The sequence below is a fragment of the Camelus bactrianus genome, chromosome 3, assembly GCF_048773025.1.
Source record: "Camelus bactrianus isolate YW-2024 breed Bactrian camel chromosome 3, ASM4877302v1, whole genome shotgun sequence".
Classification (NCBI taxonomy): domain Eukaryota; kingdom Metazoa; phylum Chordata; class Mammalia; order Artiodactyla; family Camelidae; genus Camelus; species Camelus bactrianus.
The window spans coordinates 81,822,984-81,850,408 of NC_133541.1; the positions used below are offsets into that span (position 1 = coordinate 81,822,984).

The following is a 27,425-nucleotide window of genomic DNA, read 5'->3' on the forward strand; positions in this document are numbered from 1 at the left end:
TTAAAAATCTTCCAAAAGGAAAAACCTGATGTAGGCATTTCATAATGCTATCCTGCAAAATACAAATCAAGCGCCACATCCCAATATACCTCCGACCGTGTCTTCTGGGTAACAAGAGATAAATGCTAACAAGGAGTAAAATCCGGCACCCTCTGCTTTATTAATATGTAAAAAGACTGGAGTCACATCTGTGCAAGGATCTATTTTTAGTGGACCCTACATACTAAAATCCTAGCCTTGATCTCTTAAACTATCAAGCCTACCATAAATGTTTGATGATGAACAAGCCCATAAAAAGAAAATGCATAAAATGAATTGAGGGAGTCAATGCGTGCTCTGCCTTTTAATTACCGGTGGCTTCTGCTCCGATTCTGCTCCAGGCTGGGTGCAGGCAGGGAGAACACATCAATAATTTGGGGAGCAGAGTGTGGGGACTGCAAACAAATGGGTCTAACTATGTTGTGATTTATGTTTTGGAAACCAAATAGAGATGGAGGAAAGAGTGGACTCCTGGCCCAAAAGGGTCCAGGTGAAAAGCGAACAATTATGAGATAAATAAAAGCATTCAGGACACCAAAGAGAATGTAGAACAGTCTTGTTTTATTACTTTTAAGTAATAAAGAGCCTTTTCCTGGCCTTTTTTTTTTTTTTTTTTGTCTTTTTTCCCTTTTTTCTTCTCTTTTTTTTTCTTTTTTACAACATACATTAAGTCGTGAATCAGATGTTAGGGGATGTGGAGATGGAAGGAAAATTGGTGACATCACAATATTTTTACAACTTTACAACAAATATAAATCTGAGTTTGTTGCATCTACCAGTGTCGAGCAAGGGTGGAAAGCAAAGGCACACTCAGGTTCATGGACCCTCCCCCCATATGCCATGGGGAACAAAAGAAAAAGGTAAAAAAATGCAGAAGACCCGCTCAATACTTGTGGGCATTTTAGGGTTAACACCACAAGTGATGGGCTGTGGGATGCAGGGATTGGGGTGGAAGTTAGGACCCAGAGCTAAACAGCTGAGGCAATGATGGGTTGAGAGAGTAGGGGCTGCACCTCAGTACCCTGGGAGTGAAGCTTGGGGAAGAAGGTAGCAGGGTGATATGTACCCATCACCTTCCTAAGTTCGGCATTTCTAGAGAAAATAGAAGGGAGAAAACAATATTTCTATTTCTAGAAAAGTTTCATGGTTTCAGAGTACACTGATTTTACTAACAAAACAATACAAAACAAAACAAAAACCGATAACATAACACAAGAACGACAAAAACCGATCCTAAACAATAGCAAAACTGCAAAGGATGTTTGGAACAAAGGCTGTGCACGTGCCCTGGCTATACATCCAGGTCTCATTCTGATTATAGAGGTACCACTTCTCACCAGTCAATTCAAAATTATCCCAAACTGTTTTTTTTTAAAGTTTTCTTTAAGGACAAAACTAAACCCAGAAGGTCAAACCAGAAATGAAAAGGAGACAAAGAGACCATCAAATACGGTTTAGTTGTTTAAAAAAACAGTAACAACCAACAACAGTGTGCCTGGTTTACACTATGTTGACAATTCTTTTGTTCGTGATAGAGTAAACAAAAGTCCCTTGTGTGTGCTCGAGCTAATGAAAACCAAGGGGAAAAACACACGCCCCACCCCCTCCCCCTCCAAACAATAACAAGAAAACGGATAAAGAAATTAAAAAAATTAAAAACCTTTTGCCCCAGTCAAGGTTTTTTTTTGCAGCATCCATTGTGGTTGGCCTTGTACTTGGAGTTGCTCATTAATCACTGCAGGGACCAGCCTGCCTGCATCTATTTCCACTGTCATTTCTTTGTGTACATTGCACGTGCATGCTGAGCACATGGCTTGGAGACTCCTCCCAGGTGCCTGCCCAGCCTCACATGGGGTGTTCTCCAGGCAGCGGACACAGCAGAAATGAGGACTGGGACAGGAGTCCCTTTTCTGCTGGCTAATGAGGGTATCACCATGTTGAAATGATCTGAAAATACAAGGGGAGCAGGGAGCTCTGGGGGGAGAAAGGGGATTTGCCACCCACAACACTGGGATCCATGCTTGGCAGCATGGCCAGAGGGTGGCTGGAGTTGGCACAACTAGAAGGAAGTGTGAATCTGAGGGTGTGGTGCCGCCCAGCTTTCCCAGGCTGCAGGATTAGAACCATCACCGCTGCATTCTTCTTCCATCTGCTGGACTCTAATCTTCCAGAAGGCTGGAGTGGGGATGGGGAGAGGGAGGGAGGGTTAAATAAATATCTGCATTTATTTCCAAGGGGGGAAAAGTTTATCATAATGACAGTTTACAAGTGTACACAACTCAGGGTGTAAGGCACAAATTTACATGTGGAAAACAGGCTATTCACAGATGTAACCCCACGAAAAACCTGTGTGATCAAACCATTAATTTATGCAAGATAGCAGCCAGCATATTAATTAGTTCACACCATTGGTGGATTTTGTTTGCTGTCTCACATGCAAGGTGAAATGAGATGGCGTATCACAAGCTGGTGCCTTCACAGAAAGTAGGAACCACTGACAATGCCATGTTGGCAGCAATGGGACATGATGTGCCATTCTGAAAGTTCCTCTCCTGGTTGCATTAGAAGTTAGGATCTGGAAGGACTTCTAAACTAGTTACTCTTTTGCATGTTACAGGCCAGAGACCTGACCAGCACATTAACTGGTAGATTGAAATAAATATTCCCCTTAAGGTTTTCCTTTAGCTAGAGATAAGACAGTCCAAACACAAAGTGCAGAATTCCAGCTCCAACTTATTTACTCAGTGAATTTATTGTAAAAATAAAGAAACTCAATTATTCCAGTTAATGGATTTCACGTTAAATAGTTTTAACTGTCAAGGGGCTTTCTGAAGAGCTGTTCAGAGGATGGTATGTGGAAGAGTCCTTTCCTTAAGGAAAAAAAAAAGGGTGAACAATAAATAAAGAGTTACTTGCGTTAACGGTCACGTTATTTCATTAAAAAGAGAGGAGCAGAAATCTATGGCATAGTCGCCCAACATGGCATTCATCTGCTATAACAGAAAGCTGTAACACTGGTGGGCATTTCACAGTATCTGCGCATAGTAAACTTCTGCCATTGTTAAAGTCTGAGTTAGAATTATCAATGAATTCTTTATTTTTTTTTTTTTGTCTTTTTAAGTTTCATGATTTTTAAAAATGTATTTGTGTTTTGCAGGTTGGGACGCTAGCCCAGCTGGGCGGCGCCCCGTGCAGTCCCGGACAAAATGTTGCACTTGCAGTTCACGTGTGTGTACGTGTACGTGTGTGCGCGTGCGTGCACGCGGGCGCGCAGGCGCACATGTGGGAGGGGGGGTGGCTGGGTGGGTATGTGCTTTTGGCTCATGTTTGTGATGCTGACTGAAGTCTTTCGTGAGTCCGACCTGTTGTGGAGTGTGGGGGGAGAGTGAAGGAAGAGGATGGAGGTGAGTCCCGCGTCGCGAACCTTCACCGAACCGCATGGCCCAGTTCTCCAGAGGCCCCCCCCCCCCCCCGCCAGCGTCGCAGGGGAGGACCCAGTGTCCCGGGCGCCGCTGCGGCCGTCCTGGTCGGGTGGGTACTCAGCAGCCGAGAACCTCGCCGAGCTGAGCGGGCGCCTCGCCTTTCCTGCTGGTTCGACACATGACCCCTCCCCCTGGGATTATGTACACGCATCATTGGGCTTCATGGATGTGGAAAGGGGGGCAAAGGAAGGTTTGGGGGGCACGTCCGGCTTTAGGGAGGGTGTGCGCTTCAGCCCCGCCCTCGTCAGTGAGTTGTAGGCGTTGAGGCTGGGCTGCCTCGAAACAGTCACGGCCTGGCCCGAGGGCTGGGAGCTGTGCACCTGGATGGAGTCCACCCTCTGCGGGGCTGGGGGCGGGTTGTCTCCCCGGCCAAAGCTCTGGTTTCTGGAGAGATGGGAGGAATTGGAGGAGTTAGTATTGTTTCTTTTGAGCGTGGCGGCCTGGTGGCTTCTCGTGAGCGAGTTCGTGGGGTAGCTCCTCTTATAGTCAAGCCCGTAGGACGAGGAGTGGTGCATCTCCAGCCGCTTGCTCAGGCCGTTCTGAGACAGGGAGGCTCCGGGCGGGCCCAGGGAGGCCTCCCGCTGGGGGACTTTGGGGGGCAGGCTGTCCAGGTTCTCCACCAGGTTCACCCCATGGTTGGGACTCTTGCTGCTGAGATGTTCCTTGATGGTCTTATACTCCAGGGTGGCCGCCTGGTCCTCCAGCGCCATCTGGGCCACCTCGCTCATTTTGGGCTGGTCCACGTACTCATGCTGGTAGCCCTGCTGCGTGATGGGCAGCACCACCACGCTGGGGATGTGGCTGGGGGAGGCCCGAAGGGGCAGGTCCGTGGGGATCACCGGGGAGCCCATCGGGGGCATGTCCTTGGTGCAGGCGTTGATGAGGTTCTGGTTCCTTTCCCACTCGCGGCTGCCGCGGCTGGGCTTGCGCTTGTGTTGCAGCGTTGGGGTGGACTCTGGGGTGGGCAGGGCGGCCAGGTCCAGGTGGTGCTGGTCGGCCTTGATGAGCATCTTGGCCGTGTTGCTGGGAGTGGCGAGCTTGCCATTATGCATGAGTGGCGTGAGGATGGCTTCCGGCTTCGGGTCTTTGGACTGGGTGTCCCCAAAGAGGCCGCTGAGCTTGGTGACGCTGCTCATGGAGCCGCGGCGCGAGTGGCTGAGCTCCTTCTCCTTGCGCTGCACGGAGGCCACGTCTTTGCGCCGGTGATCGCAGACGCAGTAGACGATGATGCCCGAGAAGACGGCCCCCATGACGAAAGCCAGAATGACCGCAATGGCCAGGAGGGTGACAGGGACGAGCTGGTCATGGCCTTTGAGGTAACTTTCCCGAATCACTCCTGCAAAAGATACCGCAGATGGTGTTGAGAAATGAAAGCACACCGCGTGGCTTATTTTTTGTTTGGCATTCACCCTGTTAATTAATAACAGTAATAAGTGACAATAGCACCTCTGCAGAACTTGTCATCGAGGCGCAGCTTGCCAAACATTAGCTAATTAATCCTCCCCACCCCACCCCCAAGCATGTTGTTGCCTTCTTTGTGTGCTGGAAAATGCTTTTCCCTCTTTCTAGTACGTGGTGCTCTTTCTACTTTGCTTCACTCTTTGGAATATAGCAGCTTTCCCCTTTCCAAAATATACCCCTCTTTCCCTCTTCATCTTTTTGCCAGTCTTCCCCCCTTAAAATTGGGAGACATTTTGAGTCTGGGGGAAGAGGCAACAATTTCACACGTGTTAAATGAACAAATCGTGCGACACTCCAGGCTTCCAGGGTCTTCTTCTCGGGTGACTTCTTTATGAGCACCATGGCGTCCACTTGGAGAAAAGCTATGTTAGCATTTCAGGCAGCTGGGGAAAGGCTGTGTATCACTTACAGTGAAAGAGAATAGTTAAAGCTCAGAGATTACAATGTTTATGCTGATTTTGCATCACCTCTCCAAAAAAAACCACAAAAAACAAAAAAACACCCCACGCACACTCAATTTCAGGTAAATACATTGAATATTTGAGTGAAGTGGTTCCCTTACTTGAACTGAAAGAATAATAAGAAAAAGAGAGCATTTGGGGCCCTGTAGTGGGTTTGAGAAGTGTCAGGTCTCATTATTACGGCTAGACTTTGCTGTCATGGTGAGGTTCTTCAGCAGAGCTAATCTCTTCAATTTAATAAAAATTACGTGACTATAGCCGTCAATAATCTTACACCGCATTAACCAAGATGCTGTGCTTCTGAAGAACGTTGCTCTCCCCATTCCTGCTTAATCAGCCACCAAGCTGAGAGACTCTAATCAAATGCAAACACTGAAGCTTTTATTTTTTTAATACCAAGTGAGACAACACACCACAGTTGTCAGATCTTAAGTGCTTGATGCAGTAGCTAAAAAATAAAATCTCAAATACCTCAGTTCCTGCCTCTGGAGAATGAAAGAACATGAATACATTAGAGGCTCTGCCCTGGCTGAGGAAATGTAAACATTGTTCCTATTATGGAAATGATAGTAAGACAGAAAATGTACCTTCTCTGGTCTCAGGAGACACATTTTTCATCTACTGAATCAAGTCTTTCTGGGATATGTTTAATGTATTTTACTGGCACTTATCAGTGGTACAGAATTAGAATGAAATGAAATAAAAATCTCTACGCCTTCCCAAACCCACAACGCACAACCCTTAAACTTCTGCGGAAACGCTTTGTGTGTCACAGCTGAGACCTTGAAGTAACGCAGCTTTGTCATGGGGTTTTTCCACTAAAATATTTTAGTTAGTGAAGCGATGGTTTTAAGACTCAGTAACTGTATCCTGAAGAAGAAAACATAGCCTTCTCTTTTCTTTGTGAACAGTCCTCCTCCCCTCAGTTGTGACATCACACTTGGTTGCTGTGGAAATGATTGTCCTGTGACAAAGGATTCTGGCTTAAGGTGGGGAATAAATAGAAGCAGCAAATACCTCTTGAGAAACGAAGATTCTGTGATTACACACGTGCGCTTGGTAGTGAGGGGCAGGAGAAGCAGTTCACCCCAGGGAAAGGAGAGTGTAAGATGGTAAGACACTGAATAATTTCCAGATGTGACACTTTTCAAATATTTCCAGATTTATCTTCATGAACTTTTAAGGGGTAGAAACTGTGAAGCAGAAAACCAGCAGGAAATGCAGCTATAACTCACACCTTCTATGATGTGGAGCTACCCAAACAGTGGAGTGTCTCACATCCAAATGTATTTTAATACCTACTCACCAAGGAACTGTGCTAATGAAAATTTCTTCCTTAAATTTTCATTTCCTTATTGTAATGCTAAAATAGCAACTGATTTTCTTTCAGTTTTGATTTTGCGTGGGGTTCTACTGAACATCTTTGTTTTTTTTTTTAACCACCTACATAGAATGGCACAAAAACATACACCTGTGAATAAAATGGGTTTAATTTCGCTGATTGACTTGGTGATGTCAGTGGGATGTTACACGGGCTAGACCCTACAGATGCAGAATACTAGATAAACTTGTTCATAGCAGTGGGTTATTTCACAGATCCCTTCCAGGCAACTGTGTTTATGGGAGCTGTGTCTTTCCGGTAAACTTGTAGTAATAGGTAGTTAATATAATTGACTTTGACATTTTACAATTTAAATTACTGTTTCAGCTTAAGAGGACCATAGAAAGAATAAGGCTAGCAATCCATTTCTTCCATTTATTTTTTAATTGGGAAAGCTCCAAAATTGTCAAGTACATCCATTGCTTCTTAACTTTACTTTTAGCTCCCAAATAGTCTTCTTTTAGAAGGTCCTTGACTATCTTAGACGCCAGGACCCCACTTGCTCTTTCCCTGGGAAAAACTCTTTTTTTAGTGGATGACATTTGAGTTCAGGTTTTTGGTTGTTAACAAATCAAGCGGAGTCTGACCTTTGAGAAAAATGGTGTCCCAGACAGCTCTGTCTGTCTCATTTTGTTATGTAAATAGTGAGATATCTACCATGAAGCAGGTGGCTTCCCTCATCTGCTTATGCAAGTTCAGAAACCCTATGTCCAAAGTTAGAAACAGATCAGAGATTGAGTTGAAAGCAAAGTCAAGAAGATAAGACATTAAAAGTTACTTCTGGAAAATGCTGTCCAAACTTAAAGCTTTCTGCTTATATCATGAAAGAGGGCAAAAGCATAGCTGTGGAAATGATCAGATCAACTTTGTGCCGTTGGTCACTGTGAAGGACTGAACACCCCCGACTTGTCAGGCTTGGGGTGCGTTCAGGCAACATTAGAGATCTCCAAAGGCCTGGAGTCTTAGGCTCCCATTACTGCTGGGTGACCCTTTGGCAAGTGACTGAACATCTCTGGGCCTCAGTGTTTTCATCTGTAATGTGGGGTTAACACACTTCATCTTAATGCCTTAATGGGTTGTTACAAGAATCAACTAAAGTAATGAATAAGAAAGAGCTTAAGTGCTGTAGTTTGCTGGGCAAATCTAAAGGTCAGAGGAAGCTGCAGAAGAGAAGCAGTGGGTTAGTAGCTCCCCAGGGCTTCAGAGGAACAGTCACTGCTGCGCTGTTAGATGACGTTTGCTAGGAAGGAGAGGGATGGACCTGTTCTTCGCAGCTCCAGGCCTTGGGCTGTCCAGACGTTGCCAGAGGGATGATATGTTGGGGCAACATCAGGGAATGTGTACCTCTGTTTCAGGACTGCCTGTAGGTCCTGAATTTTGAAATAAGTAAAACAGCAACAGCGTGAAGTGTTGAGCAAAACACAGCGATTATTGTTAGACTCCAAAGTGGGATAACAATCCTGCAGTCAGCTCCTTGAGGGCAGGGACCATATTTTATATGCATTTATGATCCTCCCCATCCCCAGAGCTCTTAGTTGGGCACTTAATAAATGATTATTAAATAAATGGGTTTTGCAGTACATTGCAGTGACGTTTTAAACTGGACTTCTAAACTTGGTGGGTCTTCTTTGCAGTGACCAGGCATAACCATGCTTCTGAAGTCACAGAAACGAATTATATCTCCAGTCATATAACAGAACATAATCATACTAACATCTGTTAGACAAAAGAAATCTACAAGGGTGCTCAGCATGTATTCAAAATAATAATAAAATAAACTATTTTTAAAATGAAAAGACATTTGTTCTGGGGTAACTCCAGAAGAGAAGAAGAGGGTAAATGGGTTATTGGTATCAACCGAGTACTCCAGTGGAACTGGATAATTCAAATGCAAAGGATGCAGGGTTGGAGCTGGATGAACATCATTGCTTCAGATGCTGCACTGAAACCCTGGGGAAGCGGGAGGGCCTGCGTCGGGCGGTACACTCCTCCCACAGGAGTCCCCCACTGGAGAGGGACCAGTCAGTTGGTTTCCCCACCCTGGGATATTGAAATGCCTTCCTCTGCCAACCCTGGGGCCTTCTGCTCTCACCAGTTGAAAACGGGGCATTAGTAATGAAAACAGTATCTGAAAAGCCTTCTGCATTGATTCATTAACCGCCAGCTATTTCTCACCAGTCATGAGGTGCTAAATGGTTATTCTTTCCACCTTCCTTTTGCAGGAAGCAAGACACACAATGGCTTAGAGATTTCTCTGAAATCATGCCTTAAATTGGCAGAACTGAGGAAGAATAGAATCTCCACTGTTTCCCCCTCCACCCCGCCCCGAGGTGAGAGTTTCCAGGTGCCGGAGGGATGCTAGAAGGTCTCAGGAGGGCAGTCTGAAGCTCGTTAGAGGCAGAAGCAATGAAGAGATTATGAACAGCCCCACCCTCCAGGCCCTACAATATGTAATTTCAACTAAGAACAATTATAAACTATAAAATAAGGGAAGTCCAGCATGGTTCTGATTTTTCCTAGAATGACCGTGTCAATGCGTTTTGAAATTTCAAACATCACATTCCTTATTTAAATAATGCTTTCTGGTAGTCCTGCTCGTGGGTTCTCTACCGTTGCCTCTAGTCTGCACGGGGGGCCCAGCGCCAGGCTCTGGGACAACGTGCCTCAGAAAAGATGCTCTCCTAACTCAAGTTTGGATTGTGATGTGACTGTCACTCTCTTGGACCAACAAGGTTTGGGCTCCAGGCATCTCGTGGCCGCCTTCAGAGAACATCTACTGAGCAAGGACGAGAGCAGCGTACTAGGTGCTGGGGAGACAGGTGAAGGAGGCACAAACCCTAAGGTCTAGTAGGGGAGAAGGCGGGCGCGTACTCAGACAGTGCACCCAAAGTGTGGAAGCATCGTGAGATGCATCGCTTCTACTTCAGTACGGACAGAGGCTTTCTGTAGGAGGTGGCGTTTGAGCTAAGCCTTCATGGTGGGTAGGTTGTCTCTGAAGTGGAGCGCAACTGGGACCCAAGGCATGGGAGGGAGGAAAATGAAGGCTGTGTTCAAAAATGGCTCGTCCAGCTCCCTCCTACTGTCTTACGCTCTAGGCACCAGCCCTCTGCTGCATTCTCGCTTGCTTCTGGGATTTCACACAGGCTGTTCCCTCTGCCCAGAATATCCCTGCTCACCTACCCAGAGGTGAGGGGTCAGAGCAGGGATATTTAGCTTACATGAGCTTCTCCAGCTCCCTCAGACAGGTTAGCTTTAGCTCTTCCTTCTGTAAGTGTCCCCTGAGCTCTGCCCTTCCCTGTCCTGAAATCATCACCCTATGATACTGCCCTATGTTTCTTTTTAACACCTAAACTGCTCCAGACAGCTCCAGGAGGGAGAGATTTCCTGCTGAATCCCCAGGCATAAAGGTGCTCAGTAAATAGCTGTTAAATAAATAGTGAATGCATGAATGAACGGGTACTTGCAGAGGAGAAGTAAGAGCGAGAGTTAAGCACTATTTGGAAGCAGGCTGTGAAAAGCCTTGAAAGACTGAAAAAGATGTTTAGAAGACATGTCAGTTTTAGAAGGAAAAGCTATTGGTTAATTCACATGCTATTTCAAGGGCCTTCTTGCCTGAGAAAGTGGACTTTCAGCACACTCTGTTCCATGTTGAGTCCATTATAGAAAAACTACAGGCTTCAAAGAGTCAGTACCTTGGTACCTTTACATCAAAAAGCACAGCTGGTCCACCTGAATTTAATTATTACTGTTTTTAAAATGAAGACTCTGTCTTCCACTATACTTAACCCCTGCATCATACAGAAATAGCTGGAAGATGTTATCTGTCCTATCAAAAAACGAAGCAAAACAGACAAATAAAAATACGTGAAATCTGTTGCACCTAGTAAACTAAGTTCCAAGGAAGAGCCATCCCCACCGCGGTTACCTTGCTGAGTGAGTACGTGAGATCTCAGGCAGCCAGTACCTTGAAACGGTTAAGTGCACACTTTCCCCTCTCACCCCTGCTCACTGGACTGCCTGTTTCAGAGCTGCTGTGATATGATGGATGTGTCTGTCTCCATAGTGAAGTGATTAATAGGCATCTGTGTAAAGCGGGCCCGGTAACCACAAAGACAACAAAGCCTCTCTGTGTCCTTTAGAGAAATATGCAAAGGCAGAAAGGAGGATGGACACTTCCTCCACCACCGAGCCAGAGCGGGCTTCGCATTGGGTCTGAGAGCTCAGAGAGATGGCAAAACACCAAGAAAAGCCCCAGAGCGGGATCCCCTAAAAATAGACTCTTGATTCTGCTTTATAGTGAGACAAGCCTCTAATTTCCTTGAAATCCTCATAACAACTTGGGTGAATGCAATCTAACAACCCAATTTTTCTTGTTTGAAAATCTTATTGCAACAAAATGCCAGCCTCACAGTCCTGCAAGGCAGTATGAATGAATGAACTCATCACGGGCCAAGCATCACGGCCGCTAACCACAGAGGGCCCGCTGTAATCCCTAGTAAGGAGAGAAGGCAACAAATAGGGGAAAAACCCTAACTGGCGACAGTTTATCCTCAAAGCCACACCCCAGCCCATGGAGATGACCACAGGGAAAGTGCAGTGGGAGCTCTCTGTGGTTATCTCGGCAGGAAGCAGCCTTCTTCTTGTCTTACGGCATAATGTGAACCAGATGGCTTAGAAATAAACTCAAGCGCCAGCAGCCATGGAAGTGGGCTCAGAGTTTATAACTCAAACTTCCCTTTTTTCTTTTCTTTTCAATTTTTTTTTTTTTTTCCTGGCAGGCAGAAGTCTAGGTACCGGGAGGGCCATGGTCTTCAAGATGTATCAAATTCATGACTGACCATGCCAAAGTAGAGGCAGCTTCCTGGCTGGTGAACATCCTTGGTTCAGAGGCTATTTGAAAACTCACATACTGAAATAACACTGTGGTTGTCTGCAGATGAATCCACTTCCACTTCTATCACCCAGTCGATACATTTTTTTGGTGGTGGTGGTTGGGATGTGATCACAGAGAGAAAAGGGAGAATGAGTATGTAACTCATTCGATTTCACATGTTTTTGTAGGGGAAACAGATTCATTTTCCCCTCTGTGCCATCGGGAGTGCTGGGTTCACTGTTCCTCCTCTGCTCCCTTATTTTAGACTTGGCACTGCCAGTGGGAGCCCTACACCCAGAACAGCGACTGAGGTCTTGTCACAATAATACAATTCTTAAAAGCCACACTCTGGAATGTTCCATGTGCTAGATCTGTTACTGTCTTTATAAAGGTAATGCCTATTTCAGATGGGCAAAGTTTTAGGAGAATTTACATGGTTTATTTTCTTTCTTTTTGAGGTTTTCTTTCTGGTAAGACTAGAAGCTCAACATCTAATAATTTTTGAAACCAGGCAAAGCGTTTCTACTTTCCACCTTCCTCATCTCATCTTCTTCCTTTGCTCTCCTAAGAGACATCAAAGCTACAAAACAAGGAAGTGGATCTCCTCATAAAATTGTGAAATTCAGGTGATTCTTTGGCTTATTTGCAGTGCTTTGATTTTTTTTTTTTCTGCAAAGCAAAGAAAACAAATAGGAGGAAATAAGTTTGTTTAAATACTCCTAAAACTGCCAACTTAAACTTGCTAGAATTATAGTTCTTGGGATGTGGGTTATAGATGTGGCCGGGTGTTACTGGTTAAGAACTTAAACCTAGGACTTTGTGACCTCAAAAGTTAAGTATTGGCTCTATAACTAACTAGCTTTGTGATCTTGGGCAAGTAACTCGGTCTCTCTAAGCCCCAGTAGCATTGGCAATGAGATGAATGTTGTTGGAAGGACTAAACAGATTAAATAAACAAATGCACGTAAAGCGGTTGGCATTGTGCAGGGCATGTATTAATGCTCAATTAATAATGTAATGTTTCTAGAATTTCTGACAAGTTACCTGCCTACTACATCGTCCCAGACAGACTATTTTAATGCTACACTTTGGTTAGGTTCAATTGTGTTAGCCAAGAATGGAAAAATAAGGACTTAAAAATATACCAAAATCATGGAAAGTGACCTTAAATAAGACAGCCCATACAACTTGGAAAGTGTCCTCAATCAGTGTTACTCAGTCAGCATCACCAGGAACTTGTTAGAGATACAAATGCTTGGGTCCTACCCAGGCCTTCGGAATCAGACTCTCTGGAGATTGGGTTAAGAAATTTATGTTTTAACAAGGCCTCCAGATGATTCGTATGCTCACCGAAGCTTGAGAAGCACTGCCCTAAATGATGTGAATAATATTCCAGAAAACACATCAATGTTTTGCTTTAAAGTCCGACCCCAGACACCAGTGAGGCAGTGTATAGCCAGACTTTCAGAATTATTTGTGAAATGAATGAATGAATGAATGCAGTCTTCCTTGGTGTTCAAAGTATGAGTCTTTAGTGGGTCTCCTGCATGACATTTTCTGTACTGTGGTTGCCACATTCTGAGAAGGAATACAAAATTGATGTGATTTCATTGGAGAGGCAGACAAATGTAACACTTCCCCTTGGTACCTGACAGAAGCTTGACATATGTCCTCAAGTGTTGTGCCACTAGTTCTGTAACAGAAATCAGCTCAATCTGCTGGAGCCGAAAGTTGCTAGAAAAATGCCTGCAGTCTCTTTGTTTGCCCTAGCATAAACACGGGGGTTTCTGATGCTCCCATCACTGTCATAGAGGCCATCAGGTACTGTTGGTACTACAGAGCCCAGGGGAGTCCTAGGTTGGGCCAGCCCAGTCAGTTCTGGGTCCCAGGGACAGAAGCAGCAGAATCTTAGGAGGAACTCACTACCGAAGAGAGCAGCCTCCTTTAATGCCTGCATCTCATGTCACCTTCAAATCGCCTTGGCTCAAATGGTGCACAGCCACCAAGCAACACTGGATAATGGTTCTGGGGATCTTTCCCCCTACCTCTACGTGATCAGACAAGAGAATAAGAAACTCAGGAAGATTCTCTTCTTTCTCCTGTGGGTGGGGAGAGGGACCTGAGCTCATGTTTTGTTCCCTAAATTAAGGTCCTGCTTCATAGTCATAAAAATGCCTCGCACAACAGTGCACTCAGCGGAACTCCGTGCTTACAGGTCTGCTGAGTTGAACTGAATCTGCAAATCCATAGACTTACATAAGACATTTTAAGTTACATTAAATTTCTGCTGTATGCTTTTAAATCATGGAGTGCAAGACCCATCAGCATTTTGGCTGTATTTATTACCTTAACAAATGTCAGAGGATTGTGTCCAGTGTTATCTATTATTTATGAATAACAAGAGGCTGGAAATGACAAGCTCTAATATGTCCAGAAGGTTAGGCGTAATGCACTTTGCTGCCCTATAAATTTCTTGACACCATTTTCCCTCCTAATAATGCATTGTCGGTGGTGACTATACGGAACTTCCATGATTTCTGTACAGTTCATAATGACCAACCCTGCCTTCAGTGAGGAAATGTAACTGCAGATAAATGAAAAAGAATGCATCTTTTAAAAAAAAAGTAAAATTAATTGCAGTGGAAAATTCCTGTTGTCTCATTAAAAAGGAATCTCTTTACGATTGTTTCCAGGTTGTTCTAGACTTACGAGAGCTTAAGAAATATTAATTAGGGATGACAAAACTTCATACTGCTCATAATTAGCTTTCTGACAGCGATTAGGAGCCTAGGTACTGTGTACCCAGTATCTCTGAATTTATCCGACTGTACTTCACTAGTTGACTCCGGGGCCTTTCTCTGATGAAGGTGCTGGGAGATTTGCACCCACATGATGCAGTTCTTGTGGGTCTGCTCAGGCCGGCCGGCAGTGCAGTCCACACGCTGTCCAGGACTTTAACTCAAGTGAGCACAGCCTGTAACCTCCCCGGGACCAGCGCGTGGATCCAACTTTTCTGTCCTCTTTCTCTGTATGGCAATGGCATGAACTATGTACTCTGAGCAACTCTTGAGGCTTTTGAGGCCGTTCTTATGTATAATGTCAAGAAAGGAGAAGCTGTCTTTAGGAAGTTTCCCAGTGTCCACTATTTTGCTCTTGCTAGACTGCTTTGTGGAGCAGCGAGGTTTGCAAAGGAACACCTATGACATGCATTTTTTCCCCCTAAACTCCAAGAAATGAGGCTATCAGAAAGTTTTGAGAAAAAACTAGTATTATTTTCCCATTACACATGGTCCAAAGTATAAATTGACTCTTCACAATTTTATTGTTAGGGCAAAACAACTTTTAGATGAACATAGTGCAGCCGAAGTAATTAAAGAGCAAATTTTTAACTACACCAGATGTTCAGTTAATACGATCATGACTAACCTAGTCCCCGAAGTCCTTGAAAGTTCCATTAAGCTGTCAGAAAACTGTGTCATTTGTGTGTGTTTTCGTGCAAAAGATAAGGAGAGAATGGGAAAAAAGACTGAAGGAGAAGGGTGGGGTAAAATGAATTCACGTCAAGGGTGATGTGGCTGCAGATTAAAGTAAGAAGTACCTCTAGAAAGTGAATGGATTTTTTTTTTCAACACCTGAAGGTTTAAGTTGCTGATTTTAAAAGAAAAAAAATTAAAGTCTCCACAATCATAATTTAAATCCTTAATTTTTTTTTTTGAGAAAAGAAAATGATGTTAGCTGAAGGAAGAAGGTTTAATTGGTATCTTTGGAAAGGAAAATTCGAATATTGGTGTGCAGATTCAGGTAGGCAGGGAGGTGAAGCAGCTTTCTGCAGGGTTGACATTTAACTTTTTCTCCTTCTACCCTTTCCACAATAATCTCATCAAGACCTCAGATAAATTCAGCAAGTTGTCAAGAGGATACAAAATTAATTAGATCAAATCTACATCTCTGCCTGCCTGGCTGTAGGAAGAATTACAGCCAACCATGTGGGCTTTGCGGTCCCTGCCCCCCTCCCCCCACCATGCTCTCATGGAAACTTCCATGTCGGGGCAGCAGAGCCTAGCACCTGACTTGCCCTCAAGGTATCTTTTTCCTTGGTTTCTCAAAGGAAAGCCAGAGACTACAAGTAGATTACTTTTCTGGCAGGTGATTAAGAAATGCTAATATAATAAAAGTAAATGGTAGCACCCTGGATTCTATTATCACTTCTTTGTCAGTTCCCCCGATTTCAAAATCTGTTCTGGATGAAGTCAGCCGCGTGCCACGTGCCCCAGTGGTTTAACCAACGTGACAGAGACAGCCAGGTCTGGAGGTGGGCTTGCTGGGGGCTTTACCTGGGACAGCGCTCTCAGCTTGGCAAGGAGCAGGTATGGAAAATGCCAGTGATGTGGAGAAGTGCCCTGCAGATCCAAAATGGATGCAAAATTCCATTTCCCAAACTTACTGTGTATAGGTAACGAATAACCCAATGTAAGTGAACATTTAATTTATTATATATCGATCATCTACCAAACTCTTGATCTCTGCTTTCTCTCCCTTCCACCCATCTTCCGATCACCCACTACCCACAGGTAGAGCCTCACCCCCTCAGCATGAATTTTCAGGCTCCAGACTAGCATTTCAATCTCAGTTCCCCTTCTGGCCCATGATATACTTCTCTCGCTCCCAGACTTCACTCTGCCCTGCTGCCAGCCGGGAGTCACCTGTGTGCAACCCCTGCTAACCTGCAAGCTCCTTGAGGGCAGGGTTTGTGTCTCCTGTAATACGCAGCATAAGGCTTCTCTGTAGCATGTTTGCTGCATGTCTACTGAGTGCATTAAGAACAAAAGGCAGGAAGGCTGCCATTCTGCCTTTCTTTGAGACTAGGGCTTCTGTCACCATTATTGCATTTTCTATTAAATTAACTATTAATTTCGTGTGCTTTTTGGATTCCAGTTCATCTCCTTCAAAGTTATGGAAATGAGGAATGGCGAGGGGAAAAGGCAGCCATAATAATTAAAGAAGAAAAATAAAAAATACAATTTATGTAACAGTTGATACAAATTTGAGGTTAAATTGAAATTAGAAAGGAACTATTTCAATCATGTCCTCGTTTAGGAACAGTTTGATTTCGAAGCCTTCTTCAACTTAAAAGTGGCATTTGAAAGCCTGCTTTCAGAAGTAATCTTTTCAATTACTCTAACGTATTTCGCACACATATATAATTTGTAGTGGCAATTCTCTGGAATTAAATAGAATGATAATATTTTTCACAGAATGGAAGTTTTACTTTAATTCCTCTAATATGGGTTATTCTAGACTTTCTAAGCGTTTAAGGGCAAATTTCCTCCAGATCTTATACTCACTGAATAAGTTATCAGCAACCTCTTCAACAGGATTACCAGGTAGCAAATAAATAGAGTACCTGTTTAAATTTTTACTTCAGGTAAATAATAATGTTTTAGTAAATGTTTTACACTAAAAAATGACTCATGGTTTATCTGAAATTCACGATTACCTGGGCACTCTATTTTATGTAGCAACGCTTCTCTTCTACCTCCAAATAATGAGCTTCTTGTAACGGTTCCCATAAATGTTCTTTAGACTCACTCTAAACTTCTGGAGATTAGAATAGTTTAACAGAGCGTAATAAAAAGGATACTAAACCTTTACAGGGCAGATACAGCACAACTTAACAAATTAAAAAATATACTAATGGACTAAATTTCCAGAATTGTATATATATTTTTTTCATTATCAGCCACAACAGCAACTTAGGTGCCAAATTTCTTACAAACTTTGAAGGACACCTTTCCTCTACCCTCAAAAACTGAAATAAGTAGACTCCAATTCAAAAGGTTAGTGGCCAGTTCTGTATCTCCTCATGTTCCCTTGGCCCTGACCGTCATGTTCCTCTCTGACTGAGTTAGCTGTCAGTTGTTAGGTGGAAGTTAGAGCCCCCTCTCCGTCGGACAGAACCCCTTCCAAGCCCTTCCTCTGAGTCCTCTTCCAGGACTGGGCTGCTCTCCATCACATTTAAAAATGGCTGTGATCCTATAGGTGTTACTAGTAAGAGCTATGCAAATTACCACGGGGTTAGTTTTTTTGAAATAAAGCTCAGGCTGCTCAAAAGAGCCTGAGTTTGCCAGCTTTTCCCCCCGGATTTTAAAGACGAGTCCCGTCCCAGGCATCCTTCACTTCCCTGACCCTCCCTGTCAGGGGATATGTGACTCTCACATTGGTACTGAGCAGGAGGACTAAGGAAAACGGGCTGGGAAACTGCTTCCAAAAGCTGTGTCCTCGGTGCATTCGGCCAAGTGTCTTCAGTTGTCTGATGCTTTTTCTGAAGTCTGTCGCGCAGGGCTGTGCCTTGCCCAAAGAGACAGCAGTGGCCATAAAGGCTTTCGGGTGCATGTTTGTGTCTTGGTGTGCTTCGTCTGTCTGGCGGCTCGCTATTTCTTGGACAGAAACCATGTCTATCTCTTGTACGGCCTCTAACTCCTTACTGGCATCCAATACTGCATGGTGGAGCCAGTAATAAATTCTGCTTGACGACTCCTCAGAAAACATTGTTGTTATGTTAATGTTACTGAAGAAATGGCAGAGAAAATACAGTCCAAGTTGAGGAGTCAGGAAGACAAGAGAAGCCTATTTTTCTTCCTTTACTACCGCCATCGGCAGTAATTTCCTCTGTACACAAGATCACCTTCACATGACTTGATAGGAGCCAAGAAATCACTTTCCCTGTTGGGAGAACTGAGATGCTTAAAAATCCTCAGTCCATTAGATTCGAAGCATTGCAAATTGTTAAAATGCAACAGCAGTTGGGCTAGGCTCTGTTACCAAATGTACTCCCTTCAGGTGGGATTTCTTAGCCTGTTCACGAAGATAGCCTGGCTCTAACGGCCTGGGACTCAGAACAGGTCAAGTTTGAAAGAGAGAAAAGCGAAAGGAGGGTCAAGTGTAGGTTGCTGCCAGGCCAGGGACCCCACGGGAGCTCAGATACGGGGAACGGGGCCAGGAGGCAGGCATGCTGGAGGTAGACGTTCCCCAGGCCACCACTTGAGAAATAACCAGCTTCAGCCTGTACTTGGATGCTCACTGTTGGTCTGGAGAAGCATCTTGCCAGATGCTTGACAAGCCTAGGATGACTCATTTCTTTTCAGTCCAAATCCATTTTCCTCTAAATTCCTCCTTGACCAAACTTCTCATCCCTCATCACAGAGCTCAGTAGGTGGACGAGAAATCAGAGGAGTGCTAGCCCAGCCGGCGGAAGGTATGGCCCTTGTTAAGTCTCCCCTTCAAAATGCCAGAAGCAGAGTTTTGGGAGGAGTTTAATCCAAACTTGCATCATCAACTCCTAATGCCACCATTCTAGTGAAACCCATGAGTCTCACCTACCATGTTATTTACTTTTAGAATTTCTGTATCCCTGTACTTCTTGCATTACTGTTTAGTCAATATTTTAAAAATTACCTTCAAAATGTCTTTCAAGTGGAAACTTTATATCACTATCGTAAGTGGAAAAAAGGGTCACTTTTCATAGCTAGAAGGTAACCACAAAAATAACACCAACCGAAAGCAAAACCGTGTTCATTCCCGCTAGCTCCAGCCACATGGCAAAGCCCGTTCTTTTGTCAAAAAGGGACAGTAGCAAGTTTCTAGATTTGTAAACTAAGACTTTTGCTCTGACATAACCGAGGAGACGGATAGAGAAATGAAAAGGGCATTAACTTTGCACCACGTGATTCAGTATTCTTGAAGGCCATGCCTCTGAGCCATCTAAATCATCACATGCAAGATCCAACATGTCCTACTTGGAGGCGGTGATGTATCTGAGGGATAAATAATTGGCTGTAAAGAGGACCGTTGATAAACTCTGTGATTTATAAAATGGGTATTTAAGTGTGGACAGTCTACTCACCATCCTTTCTAGACCTTATGAATCTCACTGGAATATTATTTCCCAAACTAAAAATTGCTGTTACAAAGTAGCTTGCACATTGATTAAAATATATTCAGCATTTACTGTACATTTTCGTTTAAATTATTCATTTGATCTCTAATTTAAATTCTGTTTCTGTATCTTTTCCTTGTCTGTAATGAGCACATCTTCTTGACTAAATATAATAATGTCATAATATCTTGTTTCAAAGATTTCCCAAAATACATAAGCTCACTACAGTTCTGGCATTTCCAGTCAGAGGGGAACATCTTTGTATCTATCGACTGTTTCACCTGTTTTCTGAGAGCTCACAAGAACTCTGTAAAATAAAGTGAAGTAGGGGATTTTCTTCTAATCTGATTTATTCTTGCGTAAAAGCAGCAGTGGTCCACGTTTACATCATACATCTACGCTGCATGGCTCCCTCGACAGATCTGTACATGGCTAATTTCCTCAGGCATCTTGCAGTCTTCTTGGAAATCAGGTTTTATAGCACTGGTACTTTTGGCCAGAAACAAGAGGCACAAGAGTGGCTATTCTCAGTATTGCTTAACCTAGAAAAGAAAGCTCTTCTATTGCTGTGGGAAGGGGGTGAGGGGAGAGAAGCCAGATCTAAAAATAAACTGGATTTTCTGTCTTATTCCTGTGTAATTAGAGCCCCTTTGTAACTGCTCATTACCACCTCAGGAGTTATGGGATGAATAAATAATATATATTTTCAAATGTGGCAAAACCAAGAAAGAAGTAGCCAGAACTGCTTCTAATTTATCAACTTGGTGATTAAAGGGCTGGCTCTGGAGGCCCCAGACATCTAGGGAGCCAGAGAGAAAACAGAGCGGCTGGCCGTGTCTCCACAAATGAATCTAGGGTTTGCAAGATACCAGGCAATTTTAAAGAAAAGCAGCAAGGACAGGAGACATTTGACAAGGCCAGGAGGGTAATGAAGGGCAAGGCCAGTTACTGGGAGAGAAAATTACTTCATTTTCTGTGATAATGCTCCTGTGTGCTCTGCAGGTCTCTTCCCACGCTTTGTTAGTACGACCGTGCATGTCTGTCCAGCCCCGGGCTGCCACCCCCAGGGAAGAAGGAAAGAGCCTTGGAACGTCCCACGGAGGGGCGGAGGGCCTGGGTCTGTTACCTTGAAAGGGGGAGGCTGAGAACAATGGTAGCAGAAGGGGGTGAGATTGCAGGTGAGGAACGGTGCTTGGACAGAACGTGAGGGACGCACAGGATTAAATCAGGACGAAAGACACAGCAAGGGAAGGAAAGAAAAAGGCAAGCAAACATACTCTGGAAATGCAGAAGTGTCTGGAGGGTGAGGCGGCACCAGGAGTGGGACCGGCCCCTGGGTGCTCAGCGTTTCTGTGGAGCAGAGCTGTGGGCTCCTCGGCTCCCTGGGCTTTGTTCAGCAGCCAGAATAAAAAGGGCACAGGACACTTGCCTCCTCCTCAGCTAGCTGGTCAGCAGACACATTTTCTGCTTAGCGGGGAAATGTGCGGTGTTTTAGAAACAATTCCAGAGTATATTTAGCTGCGAAAGCCGGGGCACACAAATGTCACATTCCCAAGAGACAATCGGCCCAGTGAGAAGAGCACGCGCCAGAGGCCCCCAGAAGACCCGTGAGACCCGCGCGTCGCGGGAGATGCTGCACACACGGATGTGACATCGTTCAGGCACCCAGGGCAGGGAATGTAAAGAAGCGAGGGGATCACAGATTGGGTCAAGTTAAAGGACGTCATCATGAGTCAGAAAAGAAAGAAGACTTTTCCAACAGAATAACGCCATCACCAAGTCATACCACACAGCGCTTGGCAAAACAAAACAGAGGTTCAAAATAAAATCATGAACAGTAAACGGAAAAACAGTTCAGAGCAAAATGGAAATTAAAATCATAAAAAAAATCATGGTCAAAGGAACATTAAGCTACATTTTTTTTTAATTTCTAAAATTTCTGCAAAACAACTCATTGTCATTGCCCCATCAAATACCTAATCAGTTGTCACAAATCAAGCTCCGATTTGACCGGGCAAGGCAAGGAGAAATAGCACGAGAACAGTGATCATGTCAAACACCCATGCAGTCACCTCTGCCACCATTGTCTGACAATCGGTAGACTGCTTCCAGCTTGGTCAGGATTCATAATAAGACCCAAGAGAATGAACAATGCCGAATTTGAAAATGATCTGTCAAAGTGTTAATTGGACTGTTTGATAACCTCCAGCCCTTGGGAGAGTTAACGATCGGAGAAAATTCCCGCCATCCGTCTCAGTGAAGTGAAGAGAAAATGACCAAACAGCTAGCTGTTTGGTTGACATATTTCATGCTTTACTGGCAGGGCTGGCTGGTTTTTCAGAAAGTCGCAGTGGGCAAACACGAAGTGATTTTTACTGTGTTGTCTCTTCTCGAGAACTCAGCCAAGACTAACACGTCTGCGGTCTGGAGCCACACATAACAAATAATGGCACATGCTAGGGCATGTGGCCTGTTGTGACATTTCTGTCCCATCACAGGTCGGCCTGGTGCTTCCTCGTGATGCTAAGAGCAAGGAGCCTACCGGCTTAAAAGAGGCTGCTGAGACAAAAGGCACTTAAAAAATTAAAAAAAAAAAAAAAAGACTGGGGTAGGACCTATTAATAAAAGTTACAGGAGAATAATAAAATCATTTAAGGGGATATGTTAAAGAACAAGTTAAAAAGGCTACCTACCCCGTCCCATTTTGGCTTGGCATTAGCGAGTGTACAGCACTCTCTAGAGATGAGCCGCCAAAAAAAAAAAAAAAAAAGAAAAAAAGGACAAAAATGTAGCGTGTGAGTCTGCCTAGAAACATTCTCTGAAAGTTCAGATGGACATATGTGTACAGAGAACCCTAGGGAAGGACGTGATGGAGATTGTCCTACAAGGGTCACTGTGGCTGGTCTGCCCTCGAGACTCCAGCCCCCCGCTTGGATGAAACTCTTGAAAACATATAGAAATAAACAATTCTGAATGGGGGGAAACAGCTCGCGACATAACTGAGCTTTTCAGTCTCTGCCTTACAAGACTGTTTTTTGGACAAGTAAAGGCCTTTTTGGTTGCAGCTGCAACTAAAGTAGGATGTGTTACCAGAAGCAGCCAATGGCGAGAAAAGAGATGACATTTCCTGTCTCCAGTTGAGCAAAGAAAGCAAGGGAGAATTTAGGACAGTTCACAGTAGAGTCCCTTTCATGTCGCGTAGCTTCCTTTCCGTTTTAAATGCATAGCAATTCTGCTTGATTAAATAACATATTTTTGTTTTAGCCGTTGTCCTCTAAGGGCAACTAAGAACGTCTCAGGACCTCGGCTCTATTCAAATTCAGCACCATGCGAGAGTGAGGGATGCCACCAGCCTGAAAAGACTTCGCTCTGCTATTTCTCCATTCACTGATTAAACGGGCTTTTACTTCCATCACACGCACTTGCCAAAGCCCGCACTGCATTCCACTCCATTATGGTGGGAAAAGAGGATCCAAAAATCAGTGAATGAGCTAAGAGGAGTGGAAAAGGGATCTCAGGAGCCAGCATCTGCTCTGGGCCAAGCCACGCCCTTCTTGGGTAGAGGAAGCTTAGAGGCTGTGTTATTTGTTTTGTGTGGTTTCTCCTGGGTTGGGGAGTAATTTAGGATCAAGCCTAGCACAGGATTGGGTTGCAGCCTTTTTTGAGACACTTTCCATCATGGTGTGTTGGAGGTTCATTCCTCAAATGCTGCTGTGATTCAGCTGGAAGCAGTTACCCAGTCCTCCCCACTTTTCCCTCCCTCGCCCCCAAGAGGAAGAGGTGCTTCCAAGGCCTTACCCTTCTTGTCTTGGTGGTTATGGGAAGACACTGCCCCCAAAGAGTCTGTGCTGTCAGGTGAATTGAGCAGATCCTTCCAGTCCAGCATTCCTCCCCTAGACTCATACCCCTCTTGAGCCGCCGAATCGGATGCAGTGGTGCTGGGCAAGAGGGAACTGGAGTGCCCTGTTTTCATCACAAATACAGTTAGGGAGAACATCACCGGAGACATCCACATTCCCTTCACTCAGAGGCCAGGAGGTGGGACACCCAAGCTGGCTGTGAAAGACTCAAAGGAGATTGCCCTAGCAATAGCGAGGCTGGCGGGTAGGGTCAGCAGAGGACCCTTTGAACTTGCAGCTAGGGGAAGAAGGGCCAAATCTTATCTCTGCCAAGCCCGAGAATCAGTTAACCTCTCTGGCCCCTGGTTTTCCTTGTGCGCAAAGTGGAGATGATGTCCCTTACCTCCCAGTGCTGGGAGGACAAACTGATGTAATGCTGGAAGTTCCTAGCAGCACCCGACACATAGCAGGTGCTCAGGAAATAATCAGAGTCCTTCGTTGGCATCCCCACAGCCGCACTGGAACGGAACGTGTCTGCTCTGGGGACACCATCTATGGCTGATGGGGCAGGTTTACGGCAGTGGGTGAGGCTCTCCCCCACTGCAAATGACTCAGCTGCCCTGAGCCTTTCTTGTGGAGCATGTGTCTAGTTCTCAGCTGTAGCTCAACGTCGCAGGCCTTCCTCTTTCTGGGAGAAGTGACTGCCTTCTAGAGGGGTCTGCTCCCACCTCCTCCCCCCCCGGAATGGGGGTCTCGGCTGCTCCGTGTTGCTGTGGCTGTGCCTTTTGTGTCTTATTCCAGCCAAGCTAGTCCCGTGGTTTCACAACTCACACTTGGGAGAGGTGGCTTTTGAGGCCGTGCTGACTGCTACAGTTCAGATTACAAGCGGATGGCTGTCTGAGACCCCGAGTAGCCTACCAGAGGATAATGCCAGAAGAATGGCTAGGTCGGGGGTTACGGCAGAAACCGGACGTTTCCTGGGAACGCATCTCTAAGCCTTCCCCTCCATCACCGCACAAGGTTAAATGCAGATCGTATCTGCTGCTTTGATCTAAACTGTCACAATGATTTAAAGAAGCCCCACTACCTGTACTCTCTGGTGGAAATAAGTATAACCTCTCTGTGAGTTTTCAAGTAGAGTCTTTGGCTTATTAAGCCACCTTACCTATAGCAGCCTCTTGAACAGTTTTTAAAAGGACATCAGGGCAACCACAGGGAATGCGTAACTGGTGCCTTTGCTAGAAAGTAGGACAGATTCACAAGTGGCTCCCGCCTCCAGCTGTGATCACCGACACACGTGATAAATAAAATACTGGCCACCGGAAAGAAAGATGATAGTGAATGCACTGCATTCTTCTTTCTTGCAATTATTGTTGGAGGTTGGATTTCCAAAAGACTTTAATACTATAAATTATAGACCATATATATATATTTATATAAATATAAATAATAGCAGGGAAAAAGCAAGTAATCCAAGTGGCTGATCTGAGCTATAGGATTTCCATGGAAGCACCACACTTAAATGTTACCACAAAGCTTTGGTAACATTTAAGAGGCCCCTTTCTGTGTAGAGTTTGGCTCCTACACAGCTTCAAACATTCGCTTTGTTGCAAATGTCTAGTTCATATTGCAACTGCTAAAGACATGTTCGTTTAAAATTCAAGAATGCATCTTGACTTTTTGTTTTTGTATTTCTGAATTTCACATCTCATCTCACAATACTGGTAAGAGAACAGGGGTAGGAAAATTATTAACCTGGGGTTGGAAATACAGAATTTCTTTTACTTCCTTTTTGCTTATATTGAGGTCTGTAATGTTGCCTCTGTGTTCTACTCTTGAATTCAACAATGCTCAAATGAAATAGATGATCAGCCTAAGAGAGAATTCAACACCCAGCATAAGCAAACAATTAGAAACAAGCTTTGTAGGGAGTTAGCAAGAGGGGAAGGGGGGAAAAAAAACCTCTCTTCCAAGTAGCAAGAATTTCTTTTACCTGAATTGATATGCATTTGGAGCACTTTCAATTTAACTGTGTTCAAAGGGCAATTTTATGGTAATGCCATAAGTATGGTTTAGGGAGAACATTTTTTAATACGGTAATCTAGGGGAAATATATGCCTAAGGGACCCATTCTCTGTAGAAAGATTTCCTGGACCATATGCTGTGAATACATGGGAAACTCATTGGTAATGGAAAGCTATGGCTATGAGAGGAAATTAATGGGGACCAGATGGTAGTTAGGTAGGAAAATGTTCTACACAAATGTGAGAAATCAGCTCCTTCGTATTGCTGGAGTGTTAGTCTAATACCCAACTCATCTCCATTTTCTGTGTGTAAATCTAGAGAAACCATGCATCCGATGTACTCAAAAGAAAAGAAAACAGAGCAGCCTGAGGTTTGTAATCTTTTAAACTTCTGCTTGAGGACAGGCCGTGTGTGTCAGTGGTGAATCAGACAGTTGGAGAAAGCAATGCCTGATTCTCCCAAGTTTTAGAACTACCGTGTAAGAGCACTGTTAAGCAGCAGTCCTTAGTTTTAAATCAGAGAGGTGTATTATCGTTACCCCTCCAAGCTTACACAGCTGTTAAAAGGAAATCACTTATATTCCTTCTTAGAACCTGATTCTAAAGGTTGTATTATTTTTGTGCATTCCTTAAAGACTTTTGTAACCAAAATGATGCTACAAAACCAGGCAGTCCTTTGTAGATATCGTATTACATGTCAACAATTTGGAACTTAAAATTTTATCTCGTTAATCAAATAAGAAAAGTCATTCTCATCAGTGGAAGATTCTTCTTCTTCTTATAATATACAAGAATAGATTTTTAAAGTTATCTTTAATATGCATCATAATGTTTCTCTATATCTACAAGTCTTTGTAAATCCAGAGGTTAGAGACCATTCAAACTACTCTGACCTATTAATAATGATTGTAGCCAATTAGACACAAAAAAGAGACATTAAGTCAGTACAAGAGGAAGAGAAAAGGAAGATAATCAGGGTCCAATTCACTAAAAAGGGGTTCTGGTATATGTGACTGGTGTTGCACAGAGCTTTTGCCCCACAGAGAGTTTGCATGGTTTACTGAACGATCCCTTTTCAGAGTGAGGCAGTGCTGGTTCTGTGGGTCACTCTGTAAGTCTTCACTGAGCCACTGAAATTTTATGGAAACATCTAGAGGACACAGCTAGAAACAGTGGGTGCACTTTGGACTTTGGGGTTGACTTCTTGGTCTACACCCATGTTCAAAAAAACCCCCAGCAATTTGGTTTTAATAATCTAACCACTTTCCACTGGAGAGATTTAGCTTGAAATGGACAGCATCGTTAGCTAAAAGGAAAATTTCAAATCTTTAGTTTCATCACAGAAACCACTGATTGAGCTGAGGGTTGACCGGGCACTGTCCTTTAAAGTGTTAATGTGGAGGAATTAATAAGTTCTTTTCCTTTTGTAAAGACAGTAAGAGAGATCCATAAATGGGAGAGTGATTTTTTGTTCATAAAGAGCACCCCGTGGTTTAATTATTCTGTCTATAGGAGAAATTACCTGGGAGTTAGAATTGGTCTTAGTATGACTGATGAATGCCGGGGAGGTTGCTGGTTCAATTAGACTCAAGACCCAAATCTCTCAGTATCTGATACAGATTATTCAATTATAGGAAGTGATTACAGAGTATGATACTGGAGAAGAGCAGATGCTAAGTGGGTTCTTCTGAAGAGCAAGCTAAACTAGGCGGCATTTGCCTCCCGGGGGACTTTTCTTCCAGACGCCGATGGTTCACTATTGTGGCTTGAATCTGAGAGGAGAGAATGTTGCAGGTGGACGCGTTCAGTGGGCTCCTCTGCTCCGCGATGCCTGACTTCACGACAGGAGAAACCAGGCACTGTTTTCCAAATCTGCATGGCCCCAGTTTATGAGATTGCCTTCAGGACTTTCAAAGAGGCTAATTAGAC

The 27,425-nt window shown here is 44.2% G+C and overlaps 1 protein-coding gene and 1 pseudogene across 5 annotated transcripts in view; both read right to left on the reverse strand.

The window, feature by feature from the left end:
• Positions 1 to 1,186: 1,186 nt before the first annotated feature.
• On the reverse strand, positions 1,187 to 2,292 carry LOC105082050 (uncharacterized; annotated as a pseudogene).
• The window catches only part of SEMA6A (semaphorin 6A), a 120,583-nt gene continuing 94,344 nt past the window's right edge, over positions 1,187 to 27,425 (reverse strand). For 3 of the 5 annotated variants that reach the window (XM_010971517.3, XM_010971518.3, XM_074360509.1), the window contains 2 exons: positions 23,432 to 23,596; positions 1,187 to 4,857 (listed from right to left, as the gene is read on the reverse strand). In XM_010971517.3, the coding sequence (XP_010969819.1) occupies positions 3,659 to 4,857; positions 23,432 to 23,596 (1,364 nt within the window). In that variant the 3' untranslated portion in view covers positions 1,187 to 3,658. Of the gene's footprint in view, positions 4,858 to 23,431; positions 23,597 to 24,637; positions 27,404 to 27,425 lie in introns of those variants that run through there. The other 2 variants (XM_010971519.3, XM_074360510.1) reach the window with 2 other exon arrangements.